Source organism: Pangasianodon hypophthalmus, chromosome 3, assembly GCF_027358585.1.
Source record: "Pangasianodon hypophthalmus isolate fPanHyp1 chromosome 3, fPanHyp1.pri, whole genome shotgun sequence".
NCBI classification, from domain to species: Eukaryota; Metazoa; Chordata; class Actinopteri; order Siluriformes; family Pangasiidae; genus Pangasianodon; species Pangasianodon hypophthalmus.
This window is the reverse complement of record NC_069712.1, coordinates 11,379,245-11,397,332: the sequence shown is the minus strand read 5'-3', so window position 1 is coordinate 11,397,332 and position 18,088 is coordinate 11,379,245. Positions and strand designations below refer to the sequence as shown.

At 36.7% G+C, this 18,088-nt stretch overlaps 1 protein-coding gene across 5 annotated transcripts in view; it reads left to right on the top strand.

The window, feature by feature from the left end:
* Positions 1–17,919, top strand: part of blnk (B cell linker) — a 40,924-nt gene extending 23,005 nt beyond the window's left edge. Inside the window, exons 5-24 of one of the 5 annotated variants that reach the window (XM_026943244.3) lie at positions 2,446–2,492; positions 2,667–2,707; positions 2,778–2,889; positions 3,618–3,718; positions 3,900–3,960; positions 4,372–4,410; positions 6,282–6,304; positions 6,432–6,454; positions 6,769–6,825; positions 11,394–11,424; positions 11,562–11,607; positions 11,954–12,029; positions 12,127–12,154; positions 12,261–12,291; positions 13,089–13,146; positions 13,244–13,275; positions 13,461–13,522; positions 13,815–13,898; positions 15,727–15,882; positions 16,125–17,919. In XM_026943244.3, coding sequence (XP_026799045.3) covers positions 2,446–2,492; positions 2,667–2,707; positions 2,778–2,889; positions 3,618–3,718; positions 3,900–3,960; positions 4,372–4,410; positions 6,282–6,304; positions 6,432–6,454; positions 6,769–6,825; positions 11,394–11,424; positions 11,562–11,607; positions 11,954–12,029; positions 12,127–12,154; positions 12,261–12,291; positions 13,089–13,146; positions 13,244–13,275; positions 13,461–13,522; positions 13,815–13,898; positions 15,727–15,882; positions 16,125–16,241 — 1,225 coding nt within the window. In that variant the 3' untranslated portion in view covers positions 16,242–17,919. The remainder of the gene's footprint in view (positions 1–2,445; positions 2,493–2,666; positions 2,708–2,777; positions 2,890–3,617; positions 3,719–3,899; positions 3,961–4,371; positions 4,411–6,281; positions 6,305–6,431; positions 6,455–6,768; positions 6,826–11,393; positions 11,425–11,561; positions 11,608–11,953; positions 12,030–12,126; positions 12,155–12,260; positions 12,292–13,088; positions 13,147–13,243; positions 13,276–13,460; positions 13,523–13,814; positions 13,899–15,726; positions 15,883–16,124) is intronic. The other 4 variants (XM_026943236.3, XM_026943228.3, XM_026943258.3 and 1 more) reach the window with 4 other exon arrangements.
* The last annotated feature ends 169 nt before the right edge of the window (positions 17,920–18,088 follow it).

Below are 18,088 nucleotides of genomic sequence, written 5' to 3'. Positions count from 1 at the left end.
ACAAATTTGCTACACTTCTCTTTTTGTTGCTTTGCTGTGTATTAGAACGGGAAATGGCAGACAGTTAAGGGAACTCCTACTCATTTAAACCTTGCTTTTTAATGTAATGTTCTGCGCAACTGCTGTGAGTGTACGAACCAAACATGCTTTATTCAAGTACACCAATGTCCCAATTGATCTAACTTATAGGCACCTTCCAGAACATACCATCATGTTTGGGAGTTTAGAAGTGGCATGCAGGTTGTGTCTTCGTTAAAGGAAACCAGACACATACTGTGCTCCTCATCAGTGCAAGGAGATCCTGCCTGAATCAAATTCCACTGATGTCAAAGTATTTTTCTACCGGTTTTAACAACGAAAACCACATCTTGAAGGAAAACTCCACCCTGAAACACACGAAATGTGTTTACACCAATCAGTCATAACATTAAAACCACCTGGTAGGTTCCCCTTGTGCTGCCAAAACAGCTCTGACCCCTTGAGGCATGGACTTTTAGCTGTTAGACGTCTGAAGGTGTGCTGTGGTATCTGGCACCAAGACGTTAGCAGCAGATCCTGTAAGTCCTGTAAGTTGCAAGGTGTGGCCTCTATGGATTGGACTTTTTTGTCCAGCACATCCCACAGATGCTCGATTGGATTCAGATCTAGGGAATTTGGAGGCCGAGTCAACACCTTGAACTCTTTGTCATGTTCCTGAAACCATTACTGAACAGTTTTTGCAGTGTGGTAGGGTGCATTATCCAGCTGAAAGAGGCCACTGCCATTAGGGAATACCGTTGCCATGAAGGGGTGTACTTGGTGTGCAACAATGCTTAGGAAGGTGGTACATGTCAAAGAAACATCTACATGAACGCCAGGACCCAAGGTTTAGGCCACACCGACTTCAGGTTAAAATCTCAATACAGATACAGATATGGTGGTATTAGTGCTTTGGAATCTGATTTGGAATGAGAGAGCTGGATAGACTAAAGGATTAAAGTGCTGCTGCATCGCTTTCATTAGTTAGAGATGAAATGAGGGCTAAATCCCACTTGCACCACTATTAGCGGGTTGCCAAACAGCATTGTGTGTAAAGTAGGTAACATTAACAAGTGGCGTAATGCAAAAATCCAAGCAACGGGGGAGCTTTGTGGGACAGGGAGGGGGAATAATGGGGAGAAACTGTATCACCTAAAAATGTCATTGATATGCATGTTGTCTGCCATTTTATCCATTTCAGTGATGGCACTTAGGAATGTGAAGCTGCAATGATCCAGCATGGGATGTGAACAGAAATTAAAGCGAGATAGCTGGCTAACATCTAGCACAGTATCTTTTCAAAATGGTCGCAACATTAAATTAGAACCTCTGTGACCTAAAACACAACCTGTATCAGCTGAGCATTATAAAGATGGAATTTATGGTAGGGCTGTGATTTGGAGTTGGAGCTTGTATTCAAGGTATAAACACACAAGAACCAGGTGTAAAGAGTGCAAAACCAGGAGCTCTGAGGAATGGAAAAAAGAATTAAGGTCTGATTAGTCATCTTTTACCCTTTTCCCTACAACCAACTGTGTTTATGTTTGGGGAAGGCTTAAGAATAGCTTCTACATGCAATGCTCATAGTCAGCTGTTAAACATAATGGCACAAGCAGGTTTCTCATGGTAGTGATTAGACTAAATGAGGCTTTATTGATCCATACGACAGCAATTTGGCTTTTGGCTGTCTAACAATGTCTGAACTGGAATCACATACAGCTTTACATGAAGAGCAGCACCATCTACCCAAGAGCACAATGGCAGACTGGTCATATATAACATTCAGGCAATAGCAAGTCCGCAGTTTATAACCCAGTCACCATTCAGGGGAAACATAATTTCAACATGTTTCTTCTACAGACAGGTAACATCCAGAGGGGGTTAGATCCAATAATCATGCTGCACATAGTCACATAATGACCAAGAAATTGGAGGCAATTGTACAAGTGCAAACACTGTTTCTTAATGATGTTTCCATTTTTCAATGTGAATAAGAGTCAACAAATTAAAGAATGGTTTCATGGGCATTTGGAAGAAAAAAAACTCAAAGGCTGCAAAATCACTTATTCTAAACATTATTAAACCTATATAAGAAATTCTGAAGCAAAGTAGATTTCCATCTCTTTCTACCCCCAAACAGAGAAAGCTATTTTTCTTGCCAAATATATTTTCTTGGCCAACTACACAGAATTCAGGAATTACCAGCACTCACACAAGGTCTGAAAAAAGTTGTTCTGATGATAAAGGGAGTCCAATTCCTTTTTAGGTGTTTGATATAATAGTGGCATATTAAATGTGTTAAAGTTAATAGTGTTCAATTTATTTCCTTTCGAAATTCATTTCCAAAAATGAAATTGTGGCTTACAAGTTCATGCATGAAGAGACATGAAGCTTTAATGCGCTCTGCTTGGCTGTTTTCTGTTTCAGACTAAAAAACAAAGGACCTCCAAAAGTACCTGCAAGAGACTACCCTGGTAAGTCCCTTTTACCTTTTTATTAAAGTTGATGAATTGTGATTATGTATGCTCCCAGAATGCTAAAACGGCCAAGCAAAAATATACTAATCACTATGAATTAACTGCTAATCTAAAGTCCACTGAAGGAAAAGGATGATGAGCTCTTTACATGGTCCTTTTATCTTTTTTCAGGTGATAACCAGGACACTGAGGAATCATCCGATTCAGAATTTGTGAGTATCCCTTCCCTTTTTTTCCGCATCTCTGCTATACAGATGATGCTTGACTAATTCCTTATTGCAGGACAATGACCTGTATGAAGAACCACAGGGTGATTACAGCTATGAGCCTCCCCCTTGTGAGAGAGTCTTCACTCCTCCCCGAGTGATCAAATACACTGGAGGAGATTACCTGGGTACGTTTCATCTTTTTATCATTATGATCCCAAACTACATGATGACAGTTTGCCTGTGTCTTTAACAAAATATCTGTGTAAGAGAACATGCAAATGAAATATCAATTCAAGTCATTAAACCATTACACCAGAAGTTACATCAGTTCATTTTGTATTAAAGTTAGTCTCTCATCAAGACATACCAAGTAATTACATTTTTTGTTATGTTGTTAATTTAATAAGTAGGTATGGCAGATGTTTTTTTTCAGTATATATGGACTGTATAAATTGTATTTAATGTACTTTGGGATGTGGGTGGAAACTGGACAACTTGGAATTAACCAACATTATGAAATTTCACACAAACAGTAACCCAATCTCAGGATCAAAAAAGGCATCCTGATAGCAGTACGCAGTTAATGGAACAATATACATGGACAAAAGTGTACTTTTTGGGTGAATATTAATCTGGCTAATATTCTGGTTAATTTTAAATTTACAAATCTGATGCTAAATACAGTGCATGTACCATGACCACAGCTCATACAGACAGGATACACTTGTTCCTCTTGTGGAAGCCTGGGTTGCTGTATTCCAACATGTACATGGATATTCAGTCAGCGGTTTGACATCAGAACATCATCATACAAACGCTGCCGTATCACAAACTGCCCCAACATCTGCATGTAGTCAGTGAAATCTAATAAAAACTTGAACTTCCTGTTTCTTCTGTCGATTCTTTTTAACAGACACACGTCCTGGTCCACAAACACAGACTAAACCGAAGAAGCCCTTCTTACCAACCAAACCTCGAATTCCAGAGAAGCCTAAACAAGCAGAAAAGTATGATGTAAGTAAAGATATTGCTGTTCACTTCGTTGTTCATACACTGTCAAACTACACTTGATCCTGAAATGGTCATCCCCTTTAATTGTGCCACAGCAGATTTTTTTTGTATGTATCTTAAATACAATTCTGAATATTAACTTGTCCTGGAAACTATGCCTAATTCCTTATTTGTTTCTTTGCAGGAGGACTATATTGATCCTGAGGATGACACAGACGATAACTATATTGACCCTTCTGAGAAAGGTCCTGCAAATAAGATTAAAAAAACTAAAATGTTACATCTAAGCCAGCAGAAGCAATCAAAGTACACTTTCGTACAGTAATCTTTAAAAATACAGAACATTTAAGTTCCAGACACAACTATTGTTAGAGAATTCCCTCTAAACCATGGGAATGGGAGTGAATACTGAGTATTTTCCACTTCCTTCACATAATAACAAATGATTTATTTCCCCACTGCACGGGATTAGACTGTGCTGGACATTGGTGCTGGACATGCGCTCTGTTTGGTGCAATTCACTGCTGTGGATTCACTGATTTAATAGCCAGGTTACTTATAATGGCTCAGCATTCTGCCTAGAATTATATTATGCTGAAGTTTCTCAAATCTTTCAACTTCAATAAACATTGTTGGGATTTTTTTTTTTCCTATAGATCACCAAGGAATGCAATCAGGACGCTCATACAGTCCAGGTATGCTATTATTTATAATCCAGTAACTTGTAAAAATCTAAAGAATCTAAATATAATTTATTGTTCAGTAGTTTTTGACCAGCTCTGTGTTTGTGCATCATTTGATCATACACAAGAAAGCTAACAAAATGTTTATGTAGCATCTGATGTTGTTCTTCTCTCAAGAAGTGTCAGTTTCAGTAAAACAAGTGATAATGGAGCTAAAAATTGGATTAAACCAACCAAAATACCTAACCAAAACATTAACTCTGTTGAAATCAACTGTTTGGTACATTGTTAAGACGCAAGACTGCACTACTGTGCTTAGCACTGGCAACCGACCTGTTAGATGACATTAGATTACAGTAGCCGGTTCAATCAGGTTATAAACTGTTGTGAAGGTCAATAACACACTCCAAGTTGTAGTTACAACTGTGTCATAATCAGCATAAAGAGAATCATAAACCAGCATGACCTCAGAGGATTTACCAAAAACCACTGCTAATCATTATGAATAGGAAGACCAGATGATTGCTAAACCATTATCGTACAAAGTCTTGCGAAAAGATAAGTTGAACATCAACTCAAGTCAAGTCAAGTGGAGTTTATTGTCATTTCAACAATACAGCCAGCTACAGCCAGTTAGTACATAGTGAAACAAAAGAATGTTTCTCCAGGACCAAGGTGCTACACAAGATAAACACAGAACTACAAGGGACTACATAAATTTACATAAAGTCAATTTGTGCGAGACTGAGGAGGATAGTGGGGATAAAACCGTGTCCAGCAGAGCTGCTCATTTGGGTGCCAGTGGAACTGATTTACTTGCGTTTATTGATGATGTATCAGCAGAAATGTGGATTCTGAAATTCTCATGAGCAAATTATATGTTGTTATCCAACCAAATGCCTCAACATTCATTAGAACAAAAACACACTGGAGAAATAAAAATGGCCAAAAGCACATAGCAACATTGTGGAGTTTTTTATGGAGTAACTAGTGGGTGTTCTTAAGGGCTAAAGACTGCAGACCTCAGACATTTATAGACTGCATAGGATTTTCAACCAAGTACTAAAATGTACAACAAGGAATATTTTAATTCTTCTAATTACATTCGGCACAGTGAAATGGAGGCACTATATATAACTCCATCAAATATAGTCATTACTGCCCTTAAAAATTAAAGTGGACAAATTAAAACAATAAAAATTGTGATATCGTTTAAACTCATTTGAGGTTAAACAGCAGGTTGCCTTAGGTATGTCGAACACTTTTGTCTGGCACTTAAACTGTCAACAATGCAAACAATTAACAATTTTCTGTTGATTTTATGCCACTTTTCTAATATCAGTATAATTAGTATAATAGTAATAGAATGCACATAATTGTATGAATATATAAATACCAATTACGGAAATAATAAGACAAAGAGGTTACTGAGCAATACAAGGGTTACTGAACAATAAACAATAAATGATGTACTATATCAATATATGTACTATGGCAAAAAAAAAAAAAAAAAAAAAAAAACACCTTGTCATTTACAAGCTTTAGGTTTTAGTGATATTCTACTAAATATGGCTGTTACATGACTAACACAGTTACTAATAGTTCATAAATCAAAGCCGTTGAGCAAGAATACTGATTCAACTATAATGGTGCAATGATCTGATTATATTGATCAACTACATATGTGTTTACTGGCATATTCTTCTTGATGATACAGTACACGGTAACATAAGCTTGTGAAACTAGAAGAAATGTTACCCACAATCAGCTCAAACGATTGCAGTCAGAAGATTTTGTAATATTTATGACAGGGCTAAGTTACAGAAAGGAAGGTTATTTTATGAGTACAGCACCAGACTAATGTTTTTCCCTATTGTTTTCAGATGTCTATGAGATTCCTGACCAGGTGAGGTTTAAATATTGTGTCTTATCTGCTCCATTTAAGCAGAGATCAACTTTAAATAATGATTTTAAATTCCCATTTACTGATTTACTAAATGATATATATAACTTTGGCTTTTCTTTGTTTAAAGGATAATTCTCCATCCATCAGCAGGTGAGTCTATGACTGCCTTTGAGCTACACACTATTGTGCTGGGAGAGAAATGAAACCGGATAGCCATTTTCATTGAGAGCTGAGAAATTTATATTTCTCCATTTTGAGAATTTTGACTTTCATTTCCACATGTTATTTTTGGTGTCCTTCTCAGTCCACACTTCTGACAAAATTCGTTTGTTCCATGTCGTAGCACCTGTTAAAACTAGCACTTTTTATACAAGAAAAATATGCAGGAAATAAGTAACTTCATCAATATTTTTGTGTACTATTTTTCCAAAATATCTGTAACGGTTCCTCTTTCTGGTCCGCAGGTGCAGCCCAAAGCTACACCCCCCTGCACTACAGCTGCCCCCTAAACCAAGTCCCAGGTATTACACTGTTAATAGCAGGGAACATATCTGACTTGTGTGTCCACACAATGTGAGTTATATCATCTTGTTTGAATTAGTTTTTGACTTTATAGAGAAGTAACAAAATGTATTATATATTTTAAAGCAGCAAAGTACATGTGTAATTTATTACAAATAAGATCATGTTTTCACTAGTGATTACTAGTAGACATGGTGAAGGTTTTCAGATATGGTGAACTGTGTGTAATCACATCTGTGAAATGAGATTACTTTGTTACAGAGGCAGTGAAAACACCGGTAAACATGTCTTAAATAAGAGTGGCAAATCTGGCCTCCTGTACGCCTCTTTCAGACCAGTTTTAAAACCATTGTTGTCCTCAATAGTGTGTTTTCCGTCCTTACTTACTTTCAGGTGTAGGCAGAAAAATCCTGACCTAAGAATTTTACTGTCCTGTGCTGGGACAAACATGATGCTGCTGACTAACACTGAGCAACTATGAAGCCACAATCTGGCTAAATGAATTATAGTTGGTCAAACATTAACCAGCCATCATGTTCCTGCATGCACAGTACAGGAAAATTGGTACTAGAGTTTGAGCAGTAGGTACTGTTGAAGCCAGATTCATTCATTTATTCATCTTCAGTAACTGCTTTATCTTGGTCAGGGTCGCAGTGGAGCCTACGTATCTTGAAAAAGACTGGGTGTGAGGTGGGAATACACCTCAAATGGGAAAGCAGTCCATCACAGGGCTCCATGCACACACACACACACACAGACAGACACACATTTACAAACGCATTCACATCTAGGGGCAATTTAGCTTAGTCAAGCAACCTAGCAGTTTTTGGGTGGAAACTGGGGAGCCCAGAGGAACCCATGCAAAACTCTGAAATCAGATGCATTGTAGAAACAGGAGTTAGGTAAATGTGACCACGGAAATCTGCTCGCTCTTGTTGTCGAGGCGTCCCCAGAAGCATGCATGGTGATTAAATTCATTTATACAGGAATCTTCCAAAATGAAATGAGCCATAAAAATACAGCTCTGGCAAGCTACAGGTAAAACATCTGATGAAACTTATGTAAACGTGTGGCCAGTGGCTGAGGAGGCACACTGTATTACATGAATGCAGTAATGTCCTTTTTTAAAGTATATACCTCATGCACAGGTACTGTCTATCAGCTCACCTTATACCAGTGAATCACCCCATGAACTACATCCTAATATCTAACATCATAGTATGTACTATATCCTAATATACTGTATATTCTATGAAATGCTTTGATTGTGAATAAGAATATTTTGACATATAGGGAGATAAGTGACCAGTTCCCTTGTATTTAATACTTACTGGCCATTTTAGCAAGTCTTGACCTAAATGCACCTGTATTAATCACCATTTTAGGTGTAATATGACCTAATCAACACTAGATATTTTAAATGGTGGACTATTCTCATTCCCTATATTCCACAATAGTTACATGTAATAGTGTGTGTGTGTGTGTGTGTGTGTGTGTGTGTGTGTGTGTGTGTGTGTGTGTGTGTGTGTGTGGTGCTGGTAATAATGTATCAGGTAGTGTTGCTGGAGCAACAGTTCCACCAAAAATATCCATCCAGCAGTCGCCATATGTTCAGAAACTGACTGATAAAGAGGTAGAGGATGATAAACGCAGACTGTGCATGAAAAAAAGATGAGTTAAAGTCTCTAGAAGTGTACACCTTCAATGTGCACCAGTGAAGCAGGTCTATCTAATGGCCAATCAGCTTAAAAACCCCAGCATTACTGTTGCATCTAATACACTCCTAGCAGCACAGTACACACTGCCATATCCATTTCACTGCTGTTCAGGGAATACTAAAAGAAAAGATATACTAACAGAAAACACAAATAATATCTGATCTGATGTGTTTTTATAGATAGCTGACAAATTGTACATAAAAGCTAGACTTCAGTCATTAACTGTATATCTATAAAGTGACCTATATGGTAGGTTTTTACCTAAAAAAAATGACCAATGTGAGAAAATTAACAAAAAGGAACCTTAGAAACTGACCAGAAAAAACTGTTTACACGCTGACTGTTTAAACTGAAATGCAATTTTGCTGTTTGTTCTATTCACTAACAAAGATGGAGGTTAAACATTGGAGTGCAGACAGCCACCAGAGGGTGACAGAGACATTTTAATTAAACTTGTTATGTCTACTATATAACTGTGCTATGTTGGGGACATTTGCTTATGAAGTTTTATTTACCAAGTGTAAGTCTGTAGATTCCTTCCTGTCCTGGACTGAATGTATGTTTAGTTGCTTCATGTGTGGTTTGGTGTCTGGTCTTTTAGGACTAAAAGTTTCTGTTAGAATTATTGCTGGGCTTGAAATACACCAGAACACAGCATTTTCCTGGAGATCCTTCAGAGATACTCTGACTACTGGTATTGGGACAACATACAGTATATAGAATAAGATTTGTTGATTGTTTACTATGTTTATCCACTATGGTTGTTGATCTGGCGTTCTTTTTGGACTAGTTGTGGTTAAAAAAAAAAAAAACAGTTTGGTTAACCTGGCCTTAGAACAGAATGGGGGAAACAGGTAATCCCATTGCACAGCCATGAGTTCAAACATAGTAATGCTCTCTTGCCTAGTGTGTCATCATGTGATAAAAATGTCCTTGCAGTGTTTGTCTTACCCAAATTTGGTCTGCGTCAAAACAGTAACAAGGTCCAACAGGAAGTCTAGACCAACAACGGAGGAGGAAGAACTGATTAAACAGAATATTGTTACCCTGTATGAGTCAGGAATAGCTCAGGATCATCAGTAAATATGTAAATAATAATGTATGTCAAACCCAGGAACACACCCAGATAGAAAATCTTACACCCAAAAAAGGCAACACAAAATACAAGCCAAGTAATATAACAGTTCAGAGAAGTGAATGCACATATTTGTACACTGGCAAAACAAAACAAGCACTTCATGTACCATCACAGGAGGCCTCAGGTCAGGGCTTAGCTCTTTACCTGCTCCTGAAGAACAACTGCTCAACTGGTCCACAGTGTACACATTCTGGACAAATAAGACAACTGGTTTGAAATAGGAGTAAAATAGGTGATCTATATTAAACAGGAACAAGCATCTCCAAACAGAGGGAGGTCTGCAACGCCACCAGTCAACTATATTCAACTCTACAATTATTGGCACCCTTCATAAACTTTAGCAAAAATGAATATAAATAAGGAATAGAACAATGCAGGACATGCTGTTATAGGAAAGTAATCAGTGATGTTCCCGTTACCTACCCGAGGTGTTGTATTCCTCTTATACAACAGCAAGTCGCTAGTAATTCAGATTTTTTTTGTATTTATTAATGAACGTCATATAATTTTGTTCAATGTCCATCCAACAAATTAGTTCCTGTTATTACTTAACATAACTCCCTGTCTTTCCCTCACCAGCCTCTTTTTCTCTCTCGTGAGGCTAATAAAACAAGCTTGTCATGTTACAAAGAAATCGCAAAGCCTTCTGTCCTGAAAACACCACTGTGCCAGAAAACTTACTGACATTTAAGCACTGACCCCTGAGACGCTTTCCTGAAATGTTAAATAAATGTCTCTTCATGGAAAGCTTCAGCATGTCAATAATTGTATGTTTTTCTCTATTAAATAACAACATATTTATTATTAGGTTTAGATTATTTGGAGCATCCAGCATACAAGTCCCTGTGAATGAGCTGTTACTATAGAAACAAGAACGTATTAAACTGAGCACATTAATATAAACCTGTGATTTGCCTTGCAGCCAGAACTGCTGTCTGAGCTGCTGTTATGGAAAATTAATCATCAGAATTCAACAGTGCTGTGGTATAAAAATGAATAATGTAATAAGAGATGAGCTTTGAACTTAAACATATCTTTGTACTGTATTGTGTAGTCTTAAAATGATACTATATAAGTTTTCTGGCATTATAATGTTAAAGACATCTGAAGAAGACTCTCTGCAGAAAGGACTCTTGTTTAACGTTAAGTGTCTGAAATAAATAGGGTGGGTGTTTTACCAGAATCTAACTGCCTTCCAGTGTATAGAAACCAGACATAAAAATCCATTCCCTTCTATATCTACTTAAGCTAAGACATGGAGCCTAATTAGTTACTAATCTCCAATTAGTCTCACCACTTCATTCATGTGACAGTGAACAAATTTAAACCACTTCATCCTTCCACCTTCAGATTTGTACATTTTCATGAAATCAGATTCAGTCTAATATGACCATTTGGTGATTGTCATAACTGTTGGTTTAAATATGGGGCCAGAAAGATGATCAGTCCTCATGATTAAATAACAAATCCAGTCGCCAAGACTATGTAAGATTACTTCTAGAATTACGTTCGAAGATTTTACTAGAAAATAAACACCTATATCATAATTTTCCAAGCAATGTGTCTTATCTATATCAACCAAAACACAAACATAGAGAAGGTAAAACTGTCACAATGTATGGCTGCAAGAGAACTGAAAATGCATTCATTACGATTTTAAGGTAAATCAATAATACTTTGTATAATACTTTCATATTTTTTATATTTGCAGAATTAACATTAAGAAGCAGGTTATCTGTCCAGTAAGTATTACTGATTGTTTACTAAGGAAAAGAAGGCTAAAATACAAGAAGAACAGAAATCTTTGCTATGTGTGTAAATATTAAATACATGACGCACACCAGTGATCACAGTGATGTTGTGTTATGTGATTTTACAGGAGCCAGAGGATGAGGATGACTATGAAATTTGTATCGACGATGACAGTGAGTACCCAACAATATATATATATATATATATATATATATATATATATATATATATATATATATATAAATATATATAGATAGATAGATAGATAGATATAAATATACATTGGAAATGTGTCTTAATTACCAATATTTTAGATCGTCTTATTAAAAAGCATATAACTACGAGTAGAACATCGTATATAGCTATTAATGAATTAATATTTGGACTCCAAGTTTCATCTGTCATTACTGTCTCTAGCCATTTTTAAAATAAACAAATATAATAATTTATACGTCTCTCAAACAGACTACTGATATCATGGCCTTAATGTCTCCCTAACACCAAGCTTTTCTCTCTCAGGTTTGACAGAAGAGCAGGAGAAGAAGACTGTAGAAAACAGATGGCCATCTATCCCTGTCCCTCTGCCAAGAGATGTGTAAGTTACAACAACATTATGTCTGTACAATTAGAGGGAATAATGTTACACATATGCAACACAAAACTGTATCTAAAAATGTGTCCATGTTTATTAGGAAGAATCCAAAACCACTAGTTTTCCAGGTATGTAAATCTGAAATCTGAAATCAGGCATGTTGGTTTAGTTGTTTTTTTAACCATTATATGTGTAATGTTATTACATTTTGTAATTATATTTCTCGATTTTCAGAAGCCAAGCATTCCATCTAGAGACCACGAAGGTAAAAATAACTATGATCATGGAAATATCTCTGAATATTGCTCTCATTCATACTCTGGCAGTAGTGTAGATAATCCTATAGTCATGTGTTTTCTAGTTTAATGAGCAGTAATATTATAACGACAATCCAAACAGCATATTGTATTTCACTTCTAGACTTTTTGATATTTGGCTAGGCTTGCATCATAATCATCATCATAATATACTATTATGTGGTATATTATAAAGAAAAAAAACCAGTAGCAAATAGTGCATTACGGGAATAATAATAATAATAATAATAATAAAGGAGTGGTTGTCACTTTTAGAGGTCTTTGCTATACTTGTTGCTCTGTTGTTATATTGCAAAAACAAAACTGAAAAAAAAAAAAAAACACGCCCCCAACCAACACCAGACCTTCTGTTGAAACTGCATATTTCATGAGTTGCTTAAAAAAAGAAAAGGGCATGGGGTTGCTGAGCAGCCCTGCTATGGTTAAGGGTTCATCCAGTTTCTGGCCCAGAAAAAAATTAAAGAAATGCCCTAAACAAGAAAAACTAGCCCAATAAAAACAAGTTAGAAAGCATGGAAATATGATGAATCATATTTTTCTAAGGAATCCTTGAAATGATAGGATTATTACAGGTCCAGAAACACTTTGAAACATTACAAACTGGACCTTCAAAAGAAGAGGATGATGTGTATGCAAAGTAGAGTAAAATTTCTGAGAGTAAATCTTGTAATGCCCTTTTGCTCCAAGTGAAAACGCGGAGTTCATTGACCTCGACCTTGACATTGTTATATGTGATGCTCTACAGCTCGGGATCCAGCTCTCGCTGTGGTCTCTCCACCCACTACAGGATTTCATCTTGTAAAGTGAGTGACCACAGACCAAGAACTTTTGTCAAATCCAGCAAATATTCACTACATGTAGTAACTGATTGCAATCCTTTTTCATTTATGATGACTTCAGCAGGTCTCTGCCGCGTGACAACCTCTGCCAGAGTAAGTGGTTCTAAAATAGATTTTGTCACACCCAAACACCCCCACCACCTCCGCACACACACACGCGCGCGCACACACACACACACACACACACACACACACACGCACACGCACACTCACTCTCTCTCTGTTCCAGTTTTTTCGATTGGTTCTCTTGGTAATTTGTCCGTTATGTGTTTGTGCAGAATCTCCACCAGGGAGAGGAAGCTTATCTCAGGAGGACAGTGCCACTAGGCAGCAAGAGGAGGTGAAAAACATGTCTGCATGAACTTCTTCCTAATGACAGCCTACAATATTAACCCTTCCTTTAATTGGTTCATCTATCACTTTGCTCATTATAGTGTTTCCAGAGAAGTTCACCTTGCTTTGGATGTGGTGTTTTTAAAGTCACATGGTATAGAAATGATGCGCTATAGCTAAACTAATTATTAAGTAGGAAAGCAGAAATGCAAGTTTACACTAAGCTACTGTACCTGCGTTTGCTGTAATTCTGACTAAGAAACCCACATCACCTAGTAACTGTTCCTCTTCACTCACAGGAGGCTGGTGTGTATAAGAAGCCCTGGTACGCCAGTACCTGTGACCGTAAAACAGCAGAGGACGCACTCATCCGATCAGCCAAGGTATGCTGTCTATCACACACATTGCCAATATGTGACGCTCTATGTTAACTTGTGTTAATTACCTACTGATCACTTTTTAGCACCTTTTTTCAGCACTTTTATTTTATGGTAATATGTTACATCTATGTTAAATATAGATTGTGTGAAATATAGATTCATATTAGTTATTAGCAAAAATAACATGTATTTTTAGCAACTGTCATGGAATATTGTCATCATTTCTTTCTTTTTCTTTTATTTCATATTATTCGTGGTCTTTAGAGTCAAACACATTAAGGCTAATGTTTTTCTTTACTCATATAAAGAATGAAACTTCAGCTGTTTCAAGTTACACCAATACAACAATTGTTTGCTATACAATTTTCTAATTTATGTATGGAATAATTCACAATCAGGCTGTGCTGTTATAGGAAAATAATCCACAATGGGGTGGTGCGATGCAGCATGAGTTATTGAGACCATCCTGAAGTTAATTATTTTCCAACAACAGCACATCCTGAAGTGTTTTGGTCCTTTCATACCACACCGATTTGTAAACGATTACAATTTTTAATGTATTAATTAACACAACTTTGTGCTTTTTAACCATTTATAGGAATAAATGGCTATAAACAGTCGTTCCCTGACCAGCATCTCTTTTTTTCTCCCTCTTTAAGTTAATAGTTTGGTGGAAAACATACAGTTAGCAAATGCTGACACTGGAGACTCCTTCCATAAATGTTAAATAGACATCTCCTAACACAAAGCTTTCCCATAGCAATGATTAAATGTATTTTTGTTAAATACCAGCACATTTTTTAATCAGTTTATTATTAGACTTAGACTATGTGGCGCGTCCACCATACAAGTCTCTGCGAATGAGTTGCTGCAAAAGAAACGACAACATATTATAGACACACACATTAATATAAACCTGTCATCTGATTTACAGCTAGCACTACTGTCAGAGCCATGCTGTTATAGATAATTAATCCACAACCTTCAAATCAATGAAGGCAGCTCTGTGCTGTAGAACATCTTATTTAAAAATGAAAATGGGATACAAGTCTATTAAATATGCACCAATGTGCTTATTACAAAAAAAAAAGCCATTTTCAACTAATGGATTTCATGCACTGATCAAAAATATTGTCTTTTCAGTGCAAGTATTTTAAAAGTATGACATACTTAATTTGGTTTATTGACAAAATGTTAATAAAAGTCAAAACGATTCAAGATATTAAGAAAATCCCTATGCCACTGGCTTTAAGATCTATGAACCAGTGTATGAAATTATGTGTATTTCTGTTCAAAAATGATTTCGCTCATGAGGCATTTTAAGAAAATAGCTGATAATGTCAGCAACCAGCAGAATACCAGGAAACAATTCATCTTTCAGCATGACATTGTCATCTAAGGAAATGACTATACATGGACTACATGGCATTGTTTTTAAAAATAAGCTTTCCAACCATACATGATTTAATTCCTATTTGAAAACAATGAATCTGAAAGATATGAGCATGTCTGAGTAGGTAATGGAGTTGTGATTAAAGCATAAAGGATCAATAACTAACCGCTTCTTTGTACGTGTTGTGGAAGTATGAAAGTTAGAGACAGAAAATGTCCAAAAAATCTTAAAATTCACAACTGGAAGCAAACTTGACATTTTTGCTGTTATATGTTGGACAAATCTCTTTTTTTTTTTAAATGATCTAAAAATAGATCATTTTAACTACAACAGGACATAAGGGTTAAAAAGTATATTAAGCATGTTACATCACATACAGTGTGACAAGCAGTGAAGACGTCCTTTCATTCTGCTTTGGTGTCGTCTGTTGTTCATCAGGATGGTTCTTACCTGGTGAGGAAGAGCTCAGGAGTGGACGCCCTGCAGCCCTACACTTTAGTTGTATTCTACAATGGACGGGTTTACAACATCCCAGTGCGCTATATTCCCAGCACCAAACAGTACGCCCTGGGCAAGCAGAAGAACAGAGAAGAGGTAAAGAAAAACATTTTTTTTTACATTTTCTCAATTTCAGAATTTATGAAAGGTTGTAATCGTAATCATGTAATCATGGTGTGACCAATTTCAAATGCCCACAATACAGCTTCTTTTTAGTTCATTTCCTCATGTTTTGGTGGCTTTTTGTGCTTCTTAACGAAGAATCGTAAAAGTTCTTTTGTTTTGCTTCCATTATTTTCAGCATTTACTGAAATCTCTCCTTGCCTCCTCTCTTTTAGCGATTCAAAACTGTCTCTGAAATCATCGAGAACCACCAAAAGAACACACTCGTGTTGGTGGACATGCAAAGCAACACAAAAGACAGCACTAGTCTGAAGCATGCTGTAAAGCCGTGACTCAATTCCACTGAGGTTCCTGCACTGTCATGATTCTCCAGAACTACCAGGAACAAACAGTTTGGTGAAAAACTGAAGACTGGTGAAGGAAAGAATGTGTCATTTTGCTGGCATGCTACAGGCTGTGAGGATAATTTAATAGTGATCAAAAAGTAAAGTGTTGCTCATACTGACAACTGGGCTGTATAAGTGTGTAAAGTATTCGTAAATAAGCTGTATTTAATGCACTTATATTGTATACTATATTTTGCTTTATCTCAAGACAAGACAATTTGGTAAAATATTTTGAACCATTTGAAACATTTAATTATAATCAGTTTTAGTAATGATACTCAGGATGAAAGTGGAAGCTGAATTACCTTATTTCAATTGTACACATACACTGCCTGGCCAAAAAAAAGGTCTAAATAAGCAAATACTTAAGAGCCTATGATTGGATCATTACTGTAGTGATTAATATGTTTCAGATGGTAACAATTCTTTTAACCTTAACTGATGCAGTGTGTAGCTTCTCATTTCTTAAACAAACATAGTAGATTACGTATCCCGTGGTCGTGGAAAAGATGTTACTGAGGGATAAATTGTTGGCCTGCATCAAGCAAAGAAAACCACTAAGGAGATTGCTGAAATCACTGGAACTGGGTTATGAACTGTCCAGTGCATTATTAAAGCCTGGAAGGATAGTAGTGAACCGTCAACTTTACAGCAGAAATGTAGTCGGAAAAAAATCTTGAATGATCGTGATCGGAGATGTTTAAAACGCTTGGTGATGTCACATCGTAAAAAAATCGACAGGAGATCTCACAGCTATGTTTAATAGTGAAAGTAAAAGCATTTCCACACCCACAATGTGATGAGAACTTACAGGATATGGACTAAACAGCTGTGTGGCCACAAGAAAGCCATTTGTCAGTGAGACTAATCTGAAAAAATGACTTCAATTTGCTAGGGAGCATAAAGACTGGAATGTGGAGCAATGGAAAAAGGTCAGATTTACCCTATTCCAAAGCAATGGGTGTATCAGGGTAAGAAGGGAAATGCATAGCGCCTACTGTACAAGCCTCTGGAGGCAGTGTTATGATGTGGGGTTGCATCAGCTGGTCAGGTCTAGGCTCAGCCTCATTGTGTGGCAATAAAATGAAGTCAGCTGAGCACCTGAACGTACTGAATGACCAGGTTATGCCGTTAATGGCCTTTTTCTTCCCTGACGGCACAGGCATATTCCAGGATGAAAATGCTAAGATTCAGGATGAAAATGAAAGAGTTGTTCAGGGAGCATGAGGAATCATTTTCACACATGAATTGGCCACCACAGAGTCCTGACCTTAACCCCATTGAAAGTCTTTGGGATGTGCTGGAGAAGACTTTACGGAGTGGTTAGACTCTCCTGTCCTCAATACAAGATCTCAGCCAAAAATGAATGCATAAGTTGCATAAGGTTGTTGAAACAATGCCAGGATGAATGCAACAAAATATTAGATTGTGCGACTTTTTTTTTTTTTTTTTTTGGCCAGGCAGTGTATTTTGAACCATTTGAAACATTTAATTACAATCGGTGTTAGTAATGAGACTCAGGATGAAAGTGGAAGCTGAATTACCTTATTTCAATTGTACATGTATATATATTTGAAGTTCTGGCCATTCCAAGTTAAAAACATTTCTCACATTTCTGGTTTGTAAACATACATTGGTACTCAAACCAAACAGCGTTTCAGTGTCATACTTCTTTAACTCATACGTGAAACAGCATGATGTCTCCACACAGCACAAAACACAGGACATAACAGAGTCATAAGGGAAGGCACTTGTTTATGTACTACATGATTTAGGAATATTTTTCATGTGTT